Source organism: Indicator indicator, chromosome 1 (assembly GCF_027791375.1).
Source record: "Indicator indicator isolate 239-I01 chromosome 1, UM_Iind_1.1, whole genome shotgun sequence".
Lineage (NCBI taxonomy): Eukaryota > Metazoa > Chordata > Aves > Piciformes > Indicatoridae > Indicator > Indicator indicator.
This window is the reverse complement of record NC_072010.1, coordinates 128018996-128033749: the sequence shown is the minus strand read 5'-3', so window position 1 is coordinate 128033749 and position 14754 is coordinate 128018996. Positions and strand designations below refer to the sequence as shown.

At 47.8% G+C, this 14754-nt stretch overlaps 1 protein-coding gene across 1 annotated transcript in view; it reads left to right on the top strand.

The window, feature by feature from the left end:
• The window catches only part of PHEX (phosphate regulating endopeptidase X-linked), a 101733-nt gene that overhangs the window by 50513 nt on the left and 36466 nt on the right, over nt 1-14754 (top strand). The window contains 2 exon segments of the mRNA XM_054383967.1: nt 4014-4142; nt 7422-7580. Of these exon segments, the coding sequence (XP_054239942.1) occupies nt 4014-4142; nt 7422-7580 (288 nt within the window).

Here is a 14754-nt window from a genome sequence, read left to right as displayed (position 1 = left end):
CTGCTCTCATGTCTCTGGGTACTTCCTCCAGAAGCTTAGGGAGAAAGCTAATTCAAATTAATTCAGTGCGTGTTAACGATGCCATCAATGGGTTTTGTGTTAAGTGGTTGTGAAAACCAAAGAGCAGCCAAGAGAGGGCAGTGAGGCACCAGCTCCTTCCCACTCTCTGCTCCTGAGGCCTGGAGATGGAGAGCTAGATAAGTGCCAACAATCAGCAGCTAAGAGTTAACAGCAAAAGGTAAGCACAGTGAACAGCTCAGGGAAACAGACGTTGATGGGTCAACAGAAAGCACATGAGAAATGGAGTCCAAGGCAAAGGCTTGCTTGAGCAGATTTGGCCAGCCAGAGCTTTGGAAGACTAAAGACACACAGGTCACAGAATCACAGAATGTTAGGGGCTGGGAGGGACCTTGGAGGATCACCCAGTCTAACCCCCTGGATTTTCTTCCCTCTAAGGAGCTCCTGAAAAGCAGCAGTAACCCCTAAAACCCCAGGCAGCCAACTGCACTCAGGCCACTAAGAGTATCTAAGGTGCCCAACAGTGTCATGAAGGCATTGCCCTATCTTCCAACTCTAAGTGCATGGAATCTCACAGCATCACAGAATGTTAGGGGCTGGGAGGGACCTCGAAAGCTCATCCAGTCCAACCCCCCTGCCAGAGCAGGAGCACCTGGAGCAGGTCACACAGGAACACAGCCAGGTGGGTCTTGAGTATCTCCAGAGAGGGAGACTCCACAACCCCCCTGGGCAGCCTGTTCCAGAGTTCTGTCACCCTCACAGGGAAGTAATTCCTCCTCCTGCTTCCATGGAACTTCCTATGCCTCAGCTCCCACCCACTGTCCTTTGGGACCTCTTGCCAGGTTAAGTCAAAACAAAACAAACCACTGAATGACTACTAAGGAGACATGACCCTGAGATGAACCAGTGACCCTTAAAGAAAAAGCTATCTTGTCCCATCCAGAGGGACCTTGACAGGCACAAGCCAACCTCATGAGGTTCAACAAGACCAAGTGCAGGGTCCTGCATCTGGGTTGAGGCAATCCCAAGCACAAATCCAGGCTTGGCAGGGACTGGCTGGAGAGCAGCCCTGAGGAGAGGGACTTGGGGGTGCTGGGGGATGAGAAGCTCAACAGGAGCTGTCGATGTGCACTTGCAGCCCAGAGAGCCAAGCAGAGGCTGGGCTGCAGCAAGAGAAGTGTGGCCAGCAGGGCAAGGGAGGTGATTCTCCCCCTCTGCTCAGCTCTGGTGAGACCCCACCTGGAGTACTGCATCCAGTTCTGGAGCCTCTGTTACAAGAGGGCTATGGACATGCTGAAAAGTGTCCAGAGAAGGGCCATGAGGATGAGCAGAGGGCTGGAGCACCTCTCCTGTGAGGACAGACTGAAAGAGTTGGGGTTGTTCAGTCTGGAGAAGAGAAGGCTCTGAGGAGACCTTCTTGTGGCCTTCCAGTGGCTGAAGGGGGCTACAAGAAAGCTGGGGAGGGACTTTTGAGGGTGTCAGGGAGTGATAGGACTGGAGGGAATGGAGCAAAACTAGAAATGGGTAGATTCAGATTGGATGTTAGGAAGAAGTTGTTCCCCATGAGGGTGGTGAGAGACTGGCACAGGTTGCCCAGGGAAGTGGTGGAAGCCTCATCCCTGGAGGTGTTTAAGGCCAGGCTGGATGAGGCTCTGGCCAGCCTGCTGTAGTGTGAGGTGTCCCTGCCCATGGCAGAGGGGTTGGAACTGTATGATCCTTGTGGTCACTTCCAACCCTGACTGATTCTGTGATTATTTATTCATTCCTGAATTTAATGAGCCTCAACACCATCATAATAAGCACAGTATTTTCTTTTTTCTACCAGGTTTTCATTTTCTGTGGGTGCCAAGGTGGAAACCTTGGGCAAATCAGGGCACTTAAACTCTTTGCAGTGAAAGGGGAGGGGAAAAAAAAAAAGGCAATGATGAAGCTTCAAAAAGTGTTAGGCTGAGAAATAGACCAAACCTGCTGACTCTGGAGAAAGTGCTTTGATTACCACATCAGCAACTATCAGCAGCTCCTCTGCAGTGGCCCTCTTGAGTCTGAGAAAATGTGCAGTGGCACCTGGGGAACAGAGCAGTTAATTGTGTTGTGGAGCTCTGAATTGCCTGGGAGGGCTGGAAGCCTGCTATTTATGGTCACTGTTACTACCTGGAGTAGTGTATTTTAGAGTGGTGCATTAATATTAGGAGGACCATTTGGAGGGAGTTCTCCTTTGGCTGTTTGTAACACAAATACCAATAAAGCAGCTGTGAGAGGCAATCCATCCTCTCAGCTCTGTTCTTTTATTGGCCTCCCAGCCTGTGCTGCCTTTCTGTCCTCCTCACAGGGGCAAGCCTCCCTTGAAATAATGATAATTATGATGCTGGAGTAATAACAACAATAATAGTATGTCACAAGCTAAAAGCCAGCTCTGCCTCCTAACTCTTTCTCCAGCTGCTGTGCGTAGTCAGAGCTTTCAGGAGGGATTTCAATCTCTAATAACTAAATGCCATGAGTTCCCTTCTTCCTCTGCAGCAGAAAAAGAAAAAGGAAAAAGAAAAAAAAGCAGCTTCATTGTGGTTTAGCTTGCACCCTGGAGAGAAATTTTCTCCTCTCTTTTTTTCCCCCCCCTTGTTATTCCTCCCCTACCCCTCCTGGTTTTGACTGCTCTGTTATATAAAGGGGAGAAAGAATTTGGGAAAGGAGTTTATGATGAAATCTAGCTTTGTGCAGGGAGGCTATCACCTTGTTGTGTATTGGTTTGGCTCCTGTGGTTTTTCCTCACAGAGGCAGTGTTCTCTCTCTGTCATTGAAAAATCTATCAGTGCACCCTCCAGGATTAATAGAAAGCATTGGAAAAATTGCAATCTGCTGATGTGTTTGAGTATGAGTCATTGATTAAGCTTAATTACAGGCAATACAATGGGGGGGGTGGGGGGGGAAATCAATCTCTGACCTACCCAAAAAATATCTGATCTTCAATAGCTGAGAGTTAAGCCACTGTGGAATTTTCCAGCGCAAACTTTTCATGTTGGAAAACGACAAACCCAAACCCTTCAGTTTTTTTGGCTGGAAATTTCTTCTTGGTCTCAAAGGAGAAGACTGGGAGAAAGAAGAGGCTCAGAAAGTGCTACATCAGTACTTTAGGGGCTTGTACAGTCTGTGAGAGGACAAAATCCTTATCCTGCCTGACCTGGCCTGGCGTTGTCTGCTCTCTGCTTTTTACACAGCCAACAGGTGTTGAGTACTGGGCTGGAATTTTCCTTGTTCTCTGGGTAAAAGCTTAAAGAAGTTTCTCAAGTGGAAGGGGGAACTCTTTAAACTTTTAAAACAACAAAAAAACTTCTTAACTCAGCACATTCTTAAGCCATGGACCTATCTGTGATTTTCACAGAATCACACAAACATTCAGGTTGGAAAAGAGCCTCAGGATCCTCAAGCCCAACCATTAACCCTACTCTACAAGGCTCACCCCTAAACCACATCCCCAAGCACCACATCCAAACCACAATCAAACACAACCAGGGTTGGTGAGTCAACCACCTCTCTGGGCAGCACATTTCAATGCCTGACCACTCTTGCAGGGAAAAATGTTTCCTACTGTCCAATCTAAACCTTACCCAGTCACAGCTTGAGGCCGTTCCCTCTTGTTCTGTCACTAATTCCCTGTCAGAAGAGACCAGCAGCAGCCTCTCCACAACCTCCTTTCAGGTAGCTGTAGACAGCAATGAGGTCTGCCCTCAGCCTCCTCTTTTCCAGACTAACCATCCCCAGCTCCTTCAGTCTCTCTCCATCAGATTTATTCTCTTGTTATTAAAACAAAAAAGTACTTCTTCTACCTTGTGCTGTCGTTGGGCATCACCAAGCAGAGCCTGGCTCCATCCTCTTGGGTCTCACCCTTTACATCTTTGTAAGCATGAAGGATGTCACCCCTCAGGCTCCTCTTCTCCAAGGTGAAAAGCCCCAGCTCAAAGAGGATGATGTGATGAGCTGCTGTGTGCATCTGCCAACAGGTGATCCATGGAACCACAACTTTGGTGCCTCAGTGGGATAAATGCGTGGACCTGGTCGAAAGCTCTCTCCCCTACGTCGTGGGGAAGATGTTTGTGAATGCCCATTTCCAAGAAGACAAGAAGGAGATGGTGAGTCCCTTCAGATCTGTCTAGCAACTTGGGATCCCCCTCACAGCTTGCCTCTGAGTCTAGAGCAGAGTTTAGAAAAAGAGACAAGGTTCTTAACAATGCCTTAATTGAATTGGGAAAACAAAGCAAAAACAAAAGAGGAAAGAGAAAGGCTACATCTGTAGTCTAAGCAAGAAAAGTCCAACTGATTTCTGGCCCAAAATGAAGGGATTCTTAGAGCCACATAGTGGAGGCTTATGGTTTGTCCTTTGAATCTTTTGCTCATCAGCAAGTCTTCTTCCACACTGCTGAGCTCAGAGAGTAGCTGAAGGTCCTTCCTCACTGTAAAAGCTTCACAGTCTCACAGTATCTCAGAGGTTGGAAGGGACCTCCAGAGACCATCAGGTCCACCCCCCCCTGCCAGAGCAGGAGCACCCAGGGTAGTCCATACAGGAATGCATCCAGCTGGGTTTGGAAAGGCTCCAGAGAAGGAGACTCCACAACCTCTCTGGGCAGCCTGTTCCAGGGCTCTGGCACCCTCACTGGAAAGAAGTTTCTCCTCATGTTGAGGTGAAATCTTCTATGTTCAAATTTGAACCCATTGTTCCTTCTCTTATCACTGTGCACCACCCAAAAGAGCCTGGTCCCCTCCACTTGACCCCCACCCCTCAGCTATTGATAGACATTGATCAGATCCCCTCTCAGCCTTCTCTTCTCCACACTAAACACCCCCAGAGCTCTCAGTCTCTCTTCACAGGGGAGATGCTCAAGTCCCCTAAGCATCCTCCTGGCTCTCCCTTGGACTCTCTCCAGCAGGTCTCTGTCTCTCTTGAACTGGGGAGCCCCAAACTGGACACAGGATTGCAGGTGTGGTCTCAGCAGGGCAGAGTAGAGAGGCAGAAGAACTTCCCTAACCCTGCTGGCCACACCTTTCTTGATGCATTCCAGGCTTCCTTTGGCTTCCTTTGGTTTTGTTTTTCCCTGGCCCAATATCTTTCTGTGATAAGCAAATCCTGATTTATGGATAATATGGATTCTTTTTTTACCTCCTGTTTTGTCATTAATGTCTCACACTTTAGGTACTCCTCTCCATTTATCAAGGAATAAAACCCATTTTTAGTGTCTAAATATAGCCCTGTTTCTAACCCAGAGTGCCTGCAGTGTTTCTTACAGCTATGCCTGAGCAGTTTCAGTAATAACTTTGATATCAGAAATAGGTTTCTCCCCTCTGCCCCCTGCAGCTACAGCTGCTGCATAAAGCCTAAGTATACACCAGGGCCCATCTGCAGAGCTTGAGTTTGAACTTGCAACCTCCAAATCCAGGGAGTTCACCTCATTAGTGCACTAAGTTAATTGAGTCAGTGTTCTGCCATCAATATCTTGAAGTTAGCCTATTCCCTGGGATGCAGTTCACTGGGAGTGTTGACTGTTTAGTCATATTTAATGCCAGGCCTGTTCCTGTTGTCCCATTTTGTTTCTAAAAATAAGAAAACCTTTTTTTTTTTTTTTTTTTTTTTTTTTTTTTGAGGGGGGAGAAAGGGTAGGGGGGAAAAAAAAACCAAAGGATCTTTGCTGTGCTTTGTGTGGCTCCAGCACAAATCAAGAACAGATTCAGATGAAAATGCACATCTGACAAATGAATGACAATTTAGCTGAAGTTGATGTTAGGGTTTTTAGTCACCACTTCTAATGACACTGCAGAGCCACTGAATCTGTGGAATGAATTTGTATCAATCTCTGCTACTTGGTCATTAATTTTCCCATGTAACCTAAGTGATAACACCAAGATCCAATAAGCCTTCAGGTAATGATTAGCTGTCTTGTGCTATCTCAGCTAGGATTTGGTCTGTGCTGCAGGACTCCAGCAATGACTGGATCCCTCAAATTGCTGCACTCTCACAGTATCTATAGCTTCAGTATCCTCAGAGGCTACCTTCATGAGGTTCATCTGTTGCTGTAAATACCTTTCTGGCCTGTGCTGCCAGGTGGATGCATAAGCATGAGGGCATTTCTGCTCTTTAGACTGACAGAACACACCTCTTAACTATTGGATTTATGGGTTTCTCTCATCTCAGGGTTTCCTTCATCTGCAAATTCACTAAACATTCCTTCTCCCCTCTCCCTTCTCCCTTCTCCCTTCTCCCTTCTCCCTTCTCCCTTCTCCCTTCTCCCTTCTCCCTTCTCCCTTCTCCCTTCTCCCCTCTCCCTTCTCCCTTCTCCCTTCTCCCTTCTCCCTCTCCCTCTCCCTTCTCTCCTCTCTCCCTTCCCCCTCTCCTCCCCCTCTCCCCTCCTCCCCTCCTCCCCTCCCTCCCCCTCTCCCTCCCCCTCTCCCCTCTCCTCCCCTCTCCCCTCTCCTCCCCTCTCCCCCTCCTCCCCTCTCCCCTCTCCCCTCTCCCTTCCTCCCCTCTCCCCTCTCCCCTCCCCTCCCTCTCCCCTTCCTCCCTCTCCTCCCCTCCCTCCCTCTCCCCCCTCCCTCCCCTCTCCCTTCCCCCCCTCCCTTCCTCCCCTCCTCCTCCCCTCTCCCTTCATTATTAATTATTATTACTGTTATTTGTGGTATGCTCCTGGCTTTGTGCAGGTGTGTATGTCTGAAGAAACAAGCAAGCTGAAGTGACAGGGAGTTTTCCTAGCTTTGCATGGGTGGAAGCTGTCACCAGTGGTTCAAGACCACAGAAGCAATTAAGGCTGCTCAGTGTTGTGAGCCATGGCCTCTATCCCAGCAGTAAATGGAGAGTAGGAGTACTTCACCAATACAGCTCAACACAGGATAAATATTTGGATCCTGCCTTGTGCCTGGCTCATGGTTCTGTCAGCCCAGATCCGGTCCCTTGACAGTATTAATAAGGTGTGTCTCAGCCTGACACAGACCAAACAAGGCTGGAGATGCTCTCTCTGCAGAAAAGGCTTCGTCTGTGCAAATGCCTTGCAGCTGGCTCCTTCTGCATGGGCTAGGAGTCTAGAACCAAAATGTCAGAAACCTTCCCAGATCATTGCAGCTCTCCCCCCCCATTCCACTATGCTTGATGATTTCAAGACAGACATGAGAATGGATTAGCCATGAACAGGTGGTGTGGTCCACCTGAAGGAAAAGGAAAAGGAAATGGAAAGAGACTTCTTCCAGGAGAGTTGTTCTGAGGACTGGAGGAAGAAGCAATTAATATTCAAGAAAGAGGAGCAAAAGCTGGATAGAACCATTCATGGGCTGACCAACCCCATTGCTCCTGTATGCATCACAGTTCTCCTTGTCAGGATTGTGCCTTGACAGATTTTCCTGAGAGGGGTTGCTCAATGTCTTTGCAGATGGAGGAGCTGACTGAAGGGATTCGCTGGGCCTTCATTGACATGCTGGAAAAAGAAAATGACTGGATGGACTCTGAAACGAAAAGGAAAGCTCTTGAGAAGGTAACAACATTTAAATGTGGAATGGTGAAGTCCTGGTACAGTGAAGATTTGACTTGAGTGGTGCAGAATGGCATGGACTGTGCTGGCACTTCCTTTTGTTTGTTTGGTTAGAAGCTGAGCTCCTGTTTCTCTGCTGAAGTTATTTTTGTTACCTTGTGGTGACTCACTTCCCTCCATCTTTGCTAGCTGGACACCTCTCTGTGGCTAGAACACCAGTTATGAAGTGCTGCGATCGAGGCTGGCATTGCTGGTCCTGATCACTTTCAGATGGAATGACAATGAAATACAGGAAGCAAGGGTGAGGGCAGAGGGAGGTAATCAAAGCTGCCTTTGACAGAATCACAGAGTTGTCAGGGTTGGGAGGGACCTCAAGGATCAGCCAGTTCCAACCCCACTACCATGGGCAGGGACACCTCACACTACAGCAGGTTGCTCACAGCCACATCCAGGCCTTAAAAACCTCCAGGGATGAGGCTTCCATCACCTCCCTGGGAAACCTCTGCCAGTGTCTCACCACCCTCATGGGGAAGAATTTCTTCCTAACATCCAATCTAAATCTCCCCTCCTCTAGCTTGGATCCATTCCCCCCAGTCCTATCACCCCTGACACCCTCAAAAGTCCCTCCCCAGCTTTCTTGTAGCCCCCTTCTTATAGTCGAAGGCCACAAGAAGGTCTCCTTGCAGCCTTCTCTTCTCCACACTGCACAACCCCAACTCTCTCAGTCTGTCTCCATAGCAGAGCAGCTCCAGCCCTCTGCTCATCCTCATGGCCCTTCTCTGGACACCTTCCAGCACCTCCAGCTCCTTCTTGTAATAGAGACTCCAGAACTGTTCACAGAGCTCCAGGTGTGGTCTCACCAGAGTGCAGCAGGGAGGGAGAATCCCCTCCCTCACCCTGCTGGCCACACTTCTCTTGCTGCAGCCCAGGCTCTGCTTGGCTTTCTGGGCTGCAAGTTCGTACTTTATTTCCACGTTCCTAGCATGTCATACATGCAAGGAGAGCTTGTCCAAATGCAGAGCCCTGCCCCCAGAGCAGCAGATGAAAGAGGCATAAACAAAGAAGAGTTGAGGGCAACATGCAGCACTTGTCTCCTTGTTTGCTGGAGCAATAGGATGTCAGTGGGTCAGTAAACACCTTCTCTGAGCAAACTGACGTGCAAGTGCAGCTCAACTGCTCCTGCTCCCTCTGCTTGACTAAAAGTGGTGCTGTTTTGACTGGAAAACAAACATGGGCTTCAGGGGATTCTTGGGAATTCTGCTGAAAAGTCTGCTGAGACCCTTGAGCAGTGGCAGGTCTGCAGTTCCATGAGCAGCCCCTTCACAGCTGTGCAAGTGGAATAATGCTGCAGGAATCCACCCAGAAACCAGAGCAGGAGAACCTGCTAGCCTGATGGGAAATCTATTGCAGTTATCACTTCTTACTGGCTCTTATACTATTTTATTTATCTATTGATTTATCTGTTTATTTACCTATTTACCTATCTATTTACCTATCTATTTTACTGTCTATCTCTGTCTCTATTTGTCTCTATCTCTATCTCTCTTTATCTATCTCTGTCTCTCTTTATCTCTCTCTCTCTCCTTGTCTTCCCCTTCCTCCTTCTCCCTCCTTCTCCCTCCTTCTCCCTCCTTCTCCCTCCTTCTCCCTCCTTCTCCCTCCTTCTCCCTCCCTCTCCCTCCTTCTCCCTCCTTCTCCCTCCTTCTCCCTCCTTCTCCCTCCTTCTCCCTCCTTCTCCCTCCTTCTCCCTCCCTCCCTCTCCCTCCCTCCCTCTCCCTCCTCTCCTCCCTCCCTCCCTCCCTCCCTCTCCCTCCCTCCCTCTCCCTCCCTCCCTCCTCCCCTCTCCCTCTCTCCTCCCTCTCCCTCTCTCCTCCCTCTCCCTCTCTCCTCCCTCTCCCTCTCTCCTCCCTCCCTCCTTCTCCCTCCCTCTCTCTTTCTTCCTTTACTAGAAATACCCTTGGAAATACAATGACCTATAACTGGACATTTGCTGCAAAATAAGTACAGGAAGATTTTTCTAAGTGTTTTCTTTATATAATGTGCTATAATTTAGGTATTGGAACATCTGGTGCAAGTTAAGGAAAGTTCTCTAATTAATTCCTTCATAGAGAGATTTCTGTACAGCTTTACAGGCAAGGCTGATGTTGACAGGACTGGAGGAAATGGAACAGAACTAGAAAGGGGGAGATTCAGATTGGATGTCAGGAAGAAGTTTTTCCCCATGAGGGTGGTGAGACACTGGCACAGGTTGCCCAGGGAGGTGGTGGAAGCCTCATCCCTGGAGGTTTTTGCAGCCAGGCTGGATGTGGCTGTGAGCAACCTGCTGTGGTGTGAGGTGTCCCTGCCCATGGCAGGGGGGTTGGAACTGGATGAGCCTTGAGGTCACTTTCACCCCTGACAATTCTATGATTTTTCTAGCAAACCATCTACTTAACCATTTTGTTCACAATTAGCTTTCTGCCTTTCAGCAGAGAAACAAACCAACTATTGCCACAAACTAAAGATCCCTCTACCTTTCCCCCTTTAAGCAGAGTTTGGTTCAGAAGCTTGATTACATCTCTTGTAGGTAGAGATGCCTGTTTCCCTCTCTTGGCACATTTAGAAGCTTCTGGCACTTTGCTCCTAATTCAGGCACCTCATTTAAGTTTCTGAAGTTAATGGGGTGAGTCTGGGCCAAACACTGCATGACAAACTGAATTCAAGGAGGGCAATAAAAAGAATACTACAGGCTGTAGTACTATGAGTAGCAACTGGTTTCAATCCATTCCCACTGACTTGAACAACAGCTTCACAGTTTGCTGACATGGGAACAAGGTCAAGCTTATCAGCAATGTGCTCTTGTGGCCAAGAAGGCCAATGGCATCCTGGCTGGGATTAGGAGGACTGCAGTTACTAGGTCAAGAGAGGTTCTCCTCCCCCTCTGCTCTGCCCTGGGGAGGCCACATCTGGAATATTGTGTCCAGTTCTGTGCCTCTCAGTTCAAGAAAGACCTCAGGAAACTGCTTCAGAGTCCAGCACAGAGCCACAGAGATGATTAATGGAGCAGAACATCTTCCTTATGAGGAGAGCCTGAGGGAGCTGAGGGCCCTTGAGCTTGGAGAAGAGGAGCCTGAGAGTGACCTCATTCATGTTTATAAACCTGTAAAGGCTGAGTGCAAAGAGGATGAAGCCAGGCTCTGCTTGATAATGCCCAATGACAGCATAAGGGGCAATGGTGGAAGTTGAGGCATAGGAAGTTCCATGGAAATGTGGATTTTTTTTTTTTCTCTGTGAGGGTGACAGAACGCTGGAACAGGCTGCCCAGGGGGGGTGTGCAGTCTCCCTCAAAACCCATCTGGATGTGTTCCTGTGTGATCTGCTCTAGGAATAAAGCTGGAAGTGGGGAGATTCAGGCTGGATGTGAGGAAGAAGTTCTTCACCATGAGAGTGATGAGAGCCTGGAATGGGTTGTCCAGGGAGGTGGTTGGGGCCCCATCCCTGGAGGTGTTTAAGGCCAGGCTGGATGAGGCTCTGGCCAGCCTGCTCTAGTGTGAGGTGTCCCTGGCCATGGCAGGGGGCTTGGAACTGGATGAGCCTTGTGGTCCCTTCCAACCCTGACTGATTCTATGATTCTATGATTCTAAGGTGCTCCTGCTCTGGCAGGGGGGTTGGACTGGATGAGCTTTCGAGGTCCCTTCCAACCCCTAACATTCTGTGATTCTGTGAAATTCCATGCACTTAAGGGTTGGAAGATAGGGCAATGGCTTCATGACACTGTTGTGCACCTTAGATATTCTTAGAGCTTTGGGGGTCCCTTCCAACCCCTAACATCCTGTGATGCTGTGAAATTCAGTGCACTTAGAGCTGGAAGATAGGGCAATGCCTTCAGGACACTGTTGGGCACCTTAGATACTCTTAGAGCTTTGGGGGTCCCTTCCAACCCCTAACATTCTGTGATGCTGTGACATCTGTGAGGATAGTGCAGGTGCCTTAGATCTCACAATATAGGAAGGAGCTTAGTTTGTTCTTGAATTGAAGAGGAAGTTGCATTGTGTTCTAGGGGTCTTCTCAGGCTTGCTCTTCATTTCTGACCACTGTCAAACCAGAGATTCCTGCTGTAACACAGAGCACAGTGGGATGCAGAATCATGGAATCAGAATGGCTTGGGGAAACAACTTGACAGGCTTAAAGAGAATTAAGTGCAAATCCTCTCTGTGGCTTCAGACCCTCACTGCTTGTGTGTTTTCTGCTGCCTTTCTGAGCAGTGCCCACCCCGGATTGTGCACTGTGCTGAGGCCAGACGTGTGGCTTGCTGCTGTCAGCCTGATGCTTTGCAATCAAAGGGAACAATCGACCTCTGAAGGACTTACAAAAGGCCCTCTGGTAGAATCGATGCTTGAATTTTGCTTTGGGCGTCCTGTCACTTCCATCTAATCACTGCAATGTTTCTCCTTTTGTGTCTGCGCTCTTGTTTTAAGTCCCTCAGAGGCACAATACCGATCTGATGACCCCAAACGGTCTGAAAAGGATCAAATCAACTGGTCAGCTGGATACAGGGAAGGACTGCCTTGCAGACACGATTTCTGAGAGTCACCTTTTTAGCCCTTGGGTACTTTGGAGTTGAGGTTTGACTCTCCCTCTGTAACAAAACAATAGAGCGAGATAGCATCTAACAATTTCCTTCTATCCTCTCTCCATTCCTCTCTTCCTGTGATCGAGCCATAGACTTAAACCAGACCCTCTGAAAGCCTATCTTGCAAAGAAAACGTTGATCGGGGTCGGGTGCCTTGGTTTGTCTTCTTGTGCAGTTCTCACCTAGCTCTCTGGATGGAGCTCACGCTGCTTCCAAAGGAGCTCCAGGTCGGAGACAAGCGTTTGGCTCTGTGCTGTGAGGTTCTGTTTTCTGCCCTATCCATCCTCCTCTGCTCTGTGCAAGCCTTCCTTTATTGCTCTGTATTTGACTATCGTCTGAAATTTGCTTCAACTATGCCTGTTGAGCTCGTGGATCTTGAATTAAGAAAGAAAGCAAACAAGCAAACAAAAAACAACCCCAAAACAACCCCCACCCCCTCAAAAAAATCCACAGAAGGTTCCTCTTCTTACTCTTTCAGCCTCTCTCTTATGTGAGGGTCATTAAAATGTGCCTTCATGTGAAGAATAGAGAAATCATTCAAGTAAGTGCAGCTCCAAGGGTGTGCTTGCCAAGAGTCTTTTGTGAGTTATAGAATTAGTGCAGGAAAAAAGCAGCCCTGTTTGGCTGGCCAGGCATCAGGTGAGCTCTGGGCTACCTTGCAGCCTCTGAGAAGGATGGCAGCTGAGGACGGGGTGGGGGGACAGAGGAGAACCTTTTGTTACCCTCACAATAGAAGTACAATTAAATGGGACAGGGATGTACTTGGGAGAGTCCAAGGGAGGGCTCAAGGATGCTGAAGGGACTGGAGACTGTCTGGTGAGGAGAGGCTGAGAGCCCTGGGGGTGGTTAGTGTGGAGAGAAGAAGACTGAGAGGGGATCTAATCAATGTCTGTAAATATCTGAGTGCTGGGGGTCAGGAAGGAAGGGACAGGGACAGGCTCTGCTCAGTTGCACCCTGGGATAGGACAAAGGGCAATGGATGGAAACTGCAGCACAGGAGTTTCCACCTCAACATGAGGAGGAAATTCTTCCCTGTGAGGGTCCCAGAGCACTGGAACAGGCTGCCCAGAGAGGTTGTGGAGTCTCCTTCTCTGGAGCCTTTCCAGCCCTGTCTGGATGTGTTCCTGTGTGACCTGTGCTGGATTCTCTGCTCCTGCTCTGGCAGGGGGGTTGGACTGGAAGATCTCCAGAGGTCCCTTCCAACCCCTAAGATCCTGTGAGCCTGTGAGATAGTGTTGATAGCTGTGTTTTGTAATAGTGGGCCTGAGGGAAAAGGTGAGACCCACAACTGAAACTCTTTTGGGATGACTTGAGTGATCAGGGATCTCATCTTTTAAATTGTAATTTATTGCTGCTGCTCTGCAAAGGCTCATTCACTGGAAGATCATCACTGAGATGTGAAGTTACTCCTTTACTTGGCCAGGAGCTATTATTTTATTGAACACTGTTTGTCCTTCCTGAAATGCTCTTTGTGCTTGAGCTTAACTAGGAGCTTGAAAAAAGAGGTTTTACTTTTTTTCCCCCCCAAAAGCCTGTTTTCTGGAAGTCTGCAAATACCCTCTATTGTAGAAAGCTTCTGGTTGAGTGGTTTGGTTTCTGGCAGGTTTCTGGCTTAGTATTTTTTGGCTTGATTTCTGGCTTAGTTTCTGGCTTGATTTTTCGCTTGGGATTTGGCTTGGTTTCTGGCTTGGTTTTTTTTGGCTTGGTTTCTGGCTTGGTTTTTTTTGGCTTGGTTTCTGGCTTGGTTTTTTTTTGGCTTGGTTTCTGGCTTGGTTTTTTTTGGCTTGGTTTCTGGCTTGGTTTTTTTTGGCTTGGTTTCTGGCTTGTTTTTTTTGGCTTGGTTTCTGGCTTGGTTTTTTTGGCTTGGTTTCTGGCTTGGTTTTTTTGGCTTGGTTTCTGGATTTTTTTTTTTTGGCTTGGTTTCTGGCTTGGTTTTCTGGCTTTTTTTTTTTGGCTTGGTTTCTGGCTTAGTTTCTGGCATGGTTTCTGGCAGGTTTCTGGCTTAGTATTTTTTGGCTTGATTTCTGGCTTGGTTTCTGGCTTGGTTTCTGGTTTGTTTTTTTTGGCTTGGTTTCTGGTTTTTTTTTTTTGGCTTGGTTTCTGGTTTGGTTTTTTTTGGCTTGGTTTCTGGTTTGTTTTTTTTTGGCTTGGTTTCTGGCTTGATGTTTGGCTTGGTTTCTGGATTGTTTATTTTGGCTTGGTTTCTGGTTTGGTTTTCTGGCTTGTGGTTTGGGTTTTTTTTTTTTTTTGTTTTTTTTGTTTTTTTTTTTTTTTTTTGCTTGGTTTTTTGGCTTGGGGTTTGGCTTGGTTTATGGCTTGGTTGTTTTGGATTGGTTTCTGGCTTGGGGTTTGCTTTCTGGTTTAGTCTTTGGTCTTTGGTTTGGTTTGTTTTGCAACACTATTTTTAAAGCATAGCTAATAAGCCAAAACAAACAAACAAAACCCAGTTGTTTTTCCTATAATCAGAATTTTCTCTAACACTATTAACCTCTTTAGGTCAGGGAGCACAAATCCCAAGGTCACTGAGCAGTCATTTTTTTTTCTTTTGCCTGATGAACTTGAATGGTGCTTGGCTTTATTTCTGCCTAAGGAAGTCATACACACAACCTTTGTTTTCTTCAC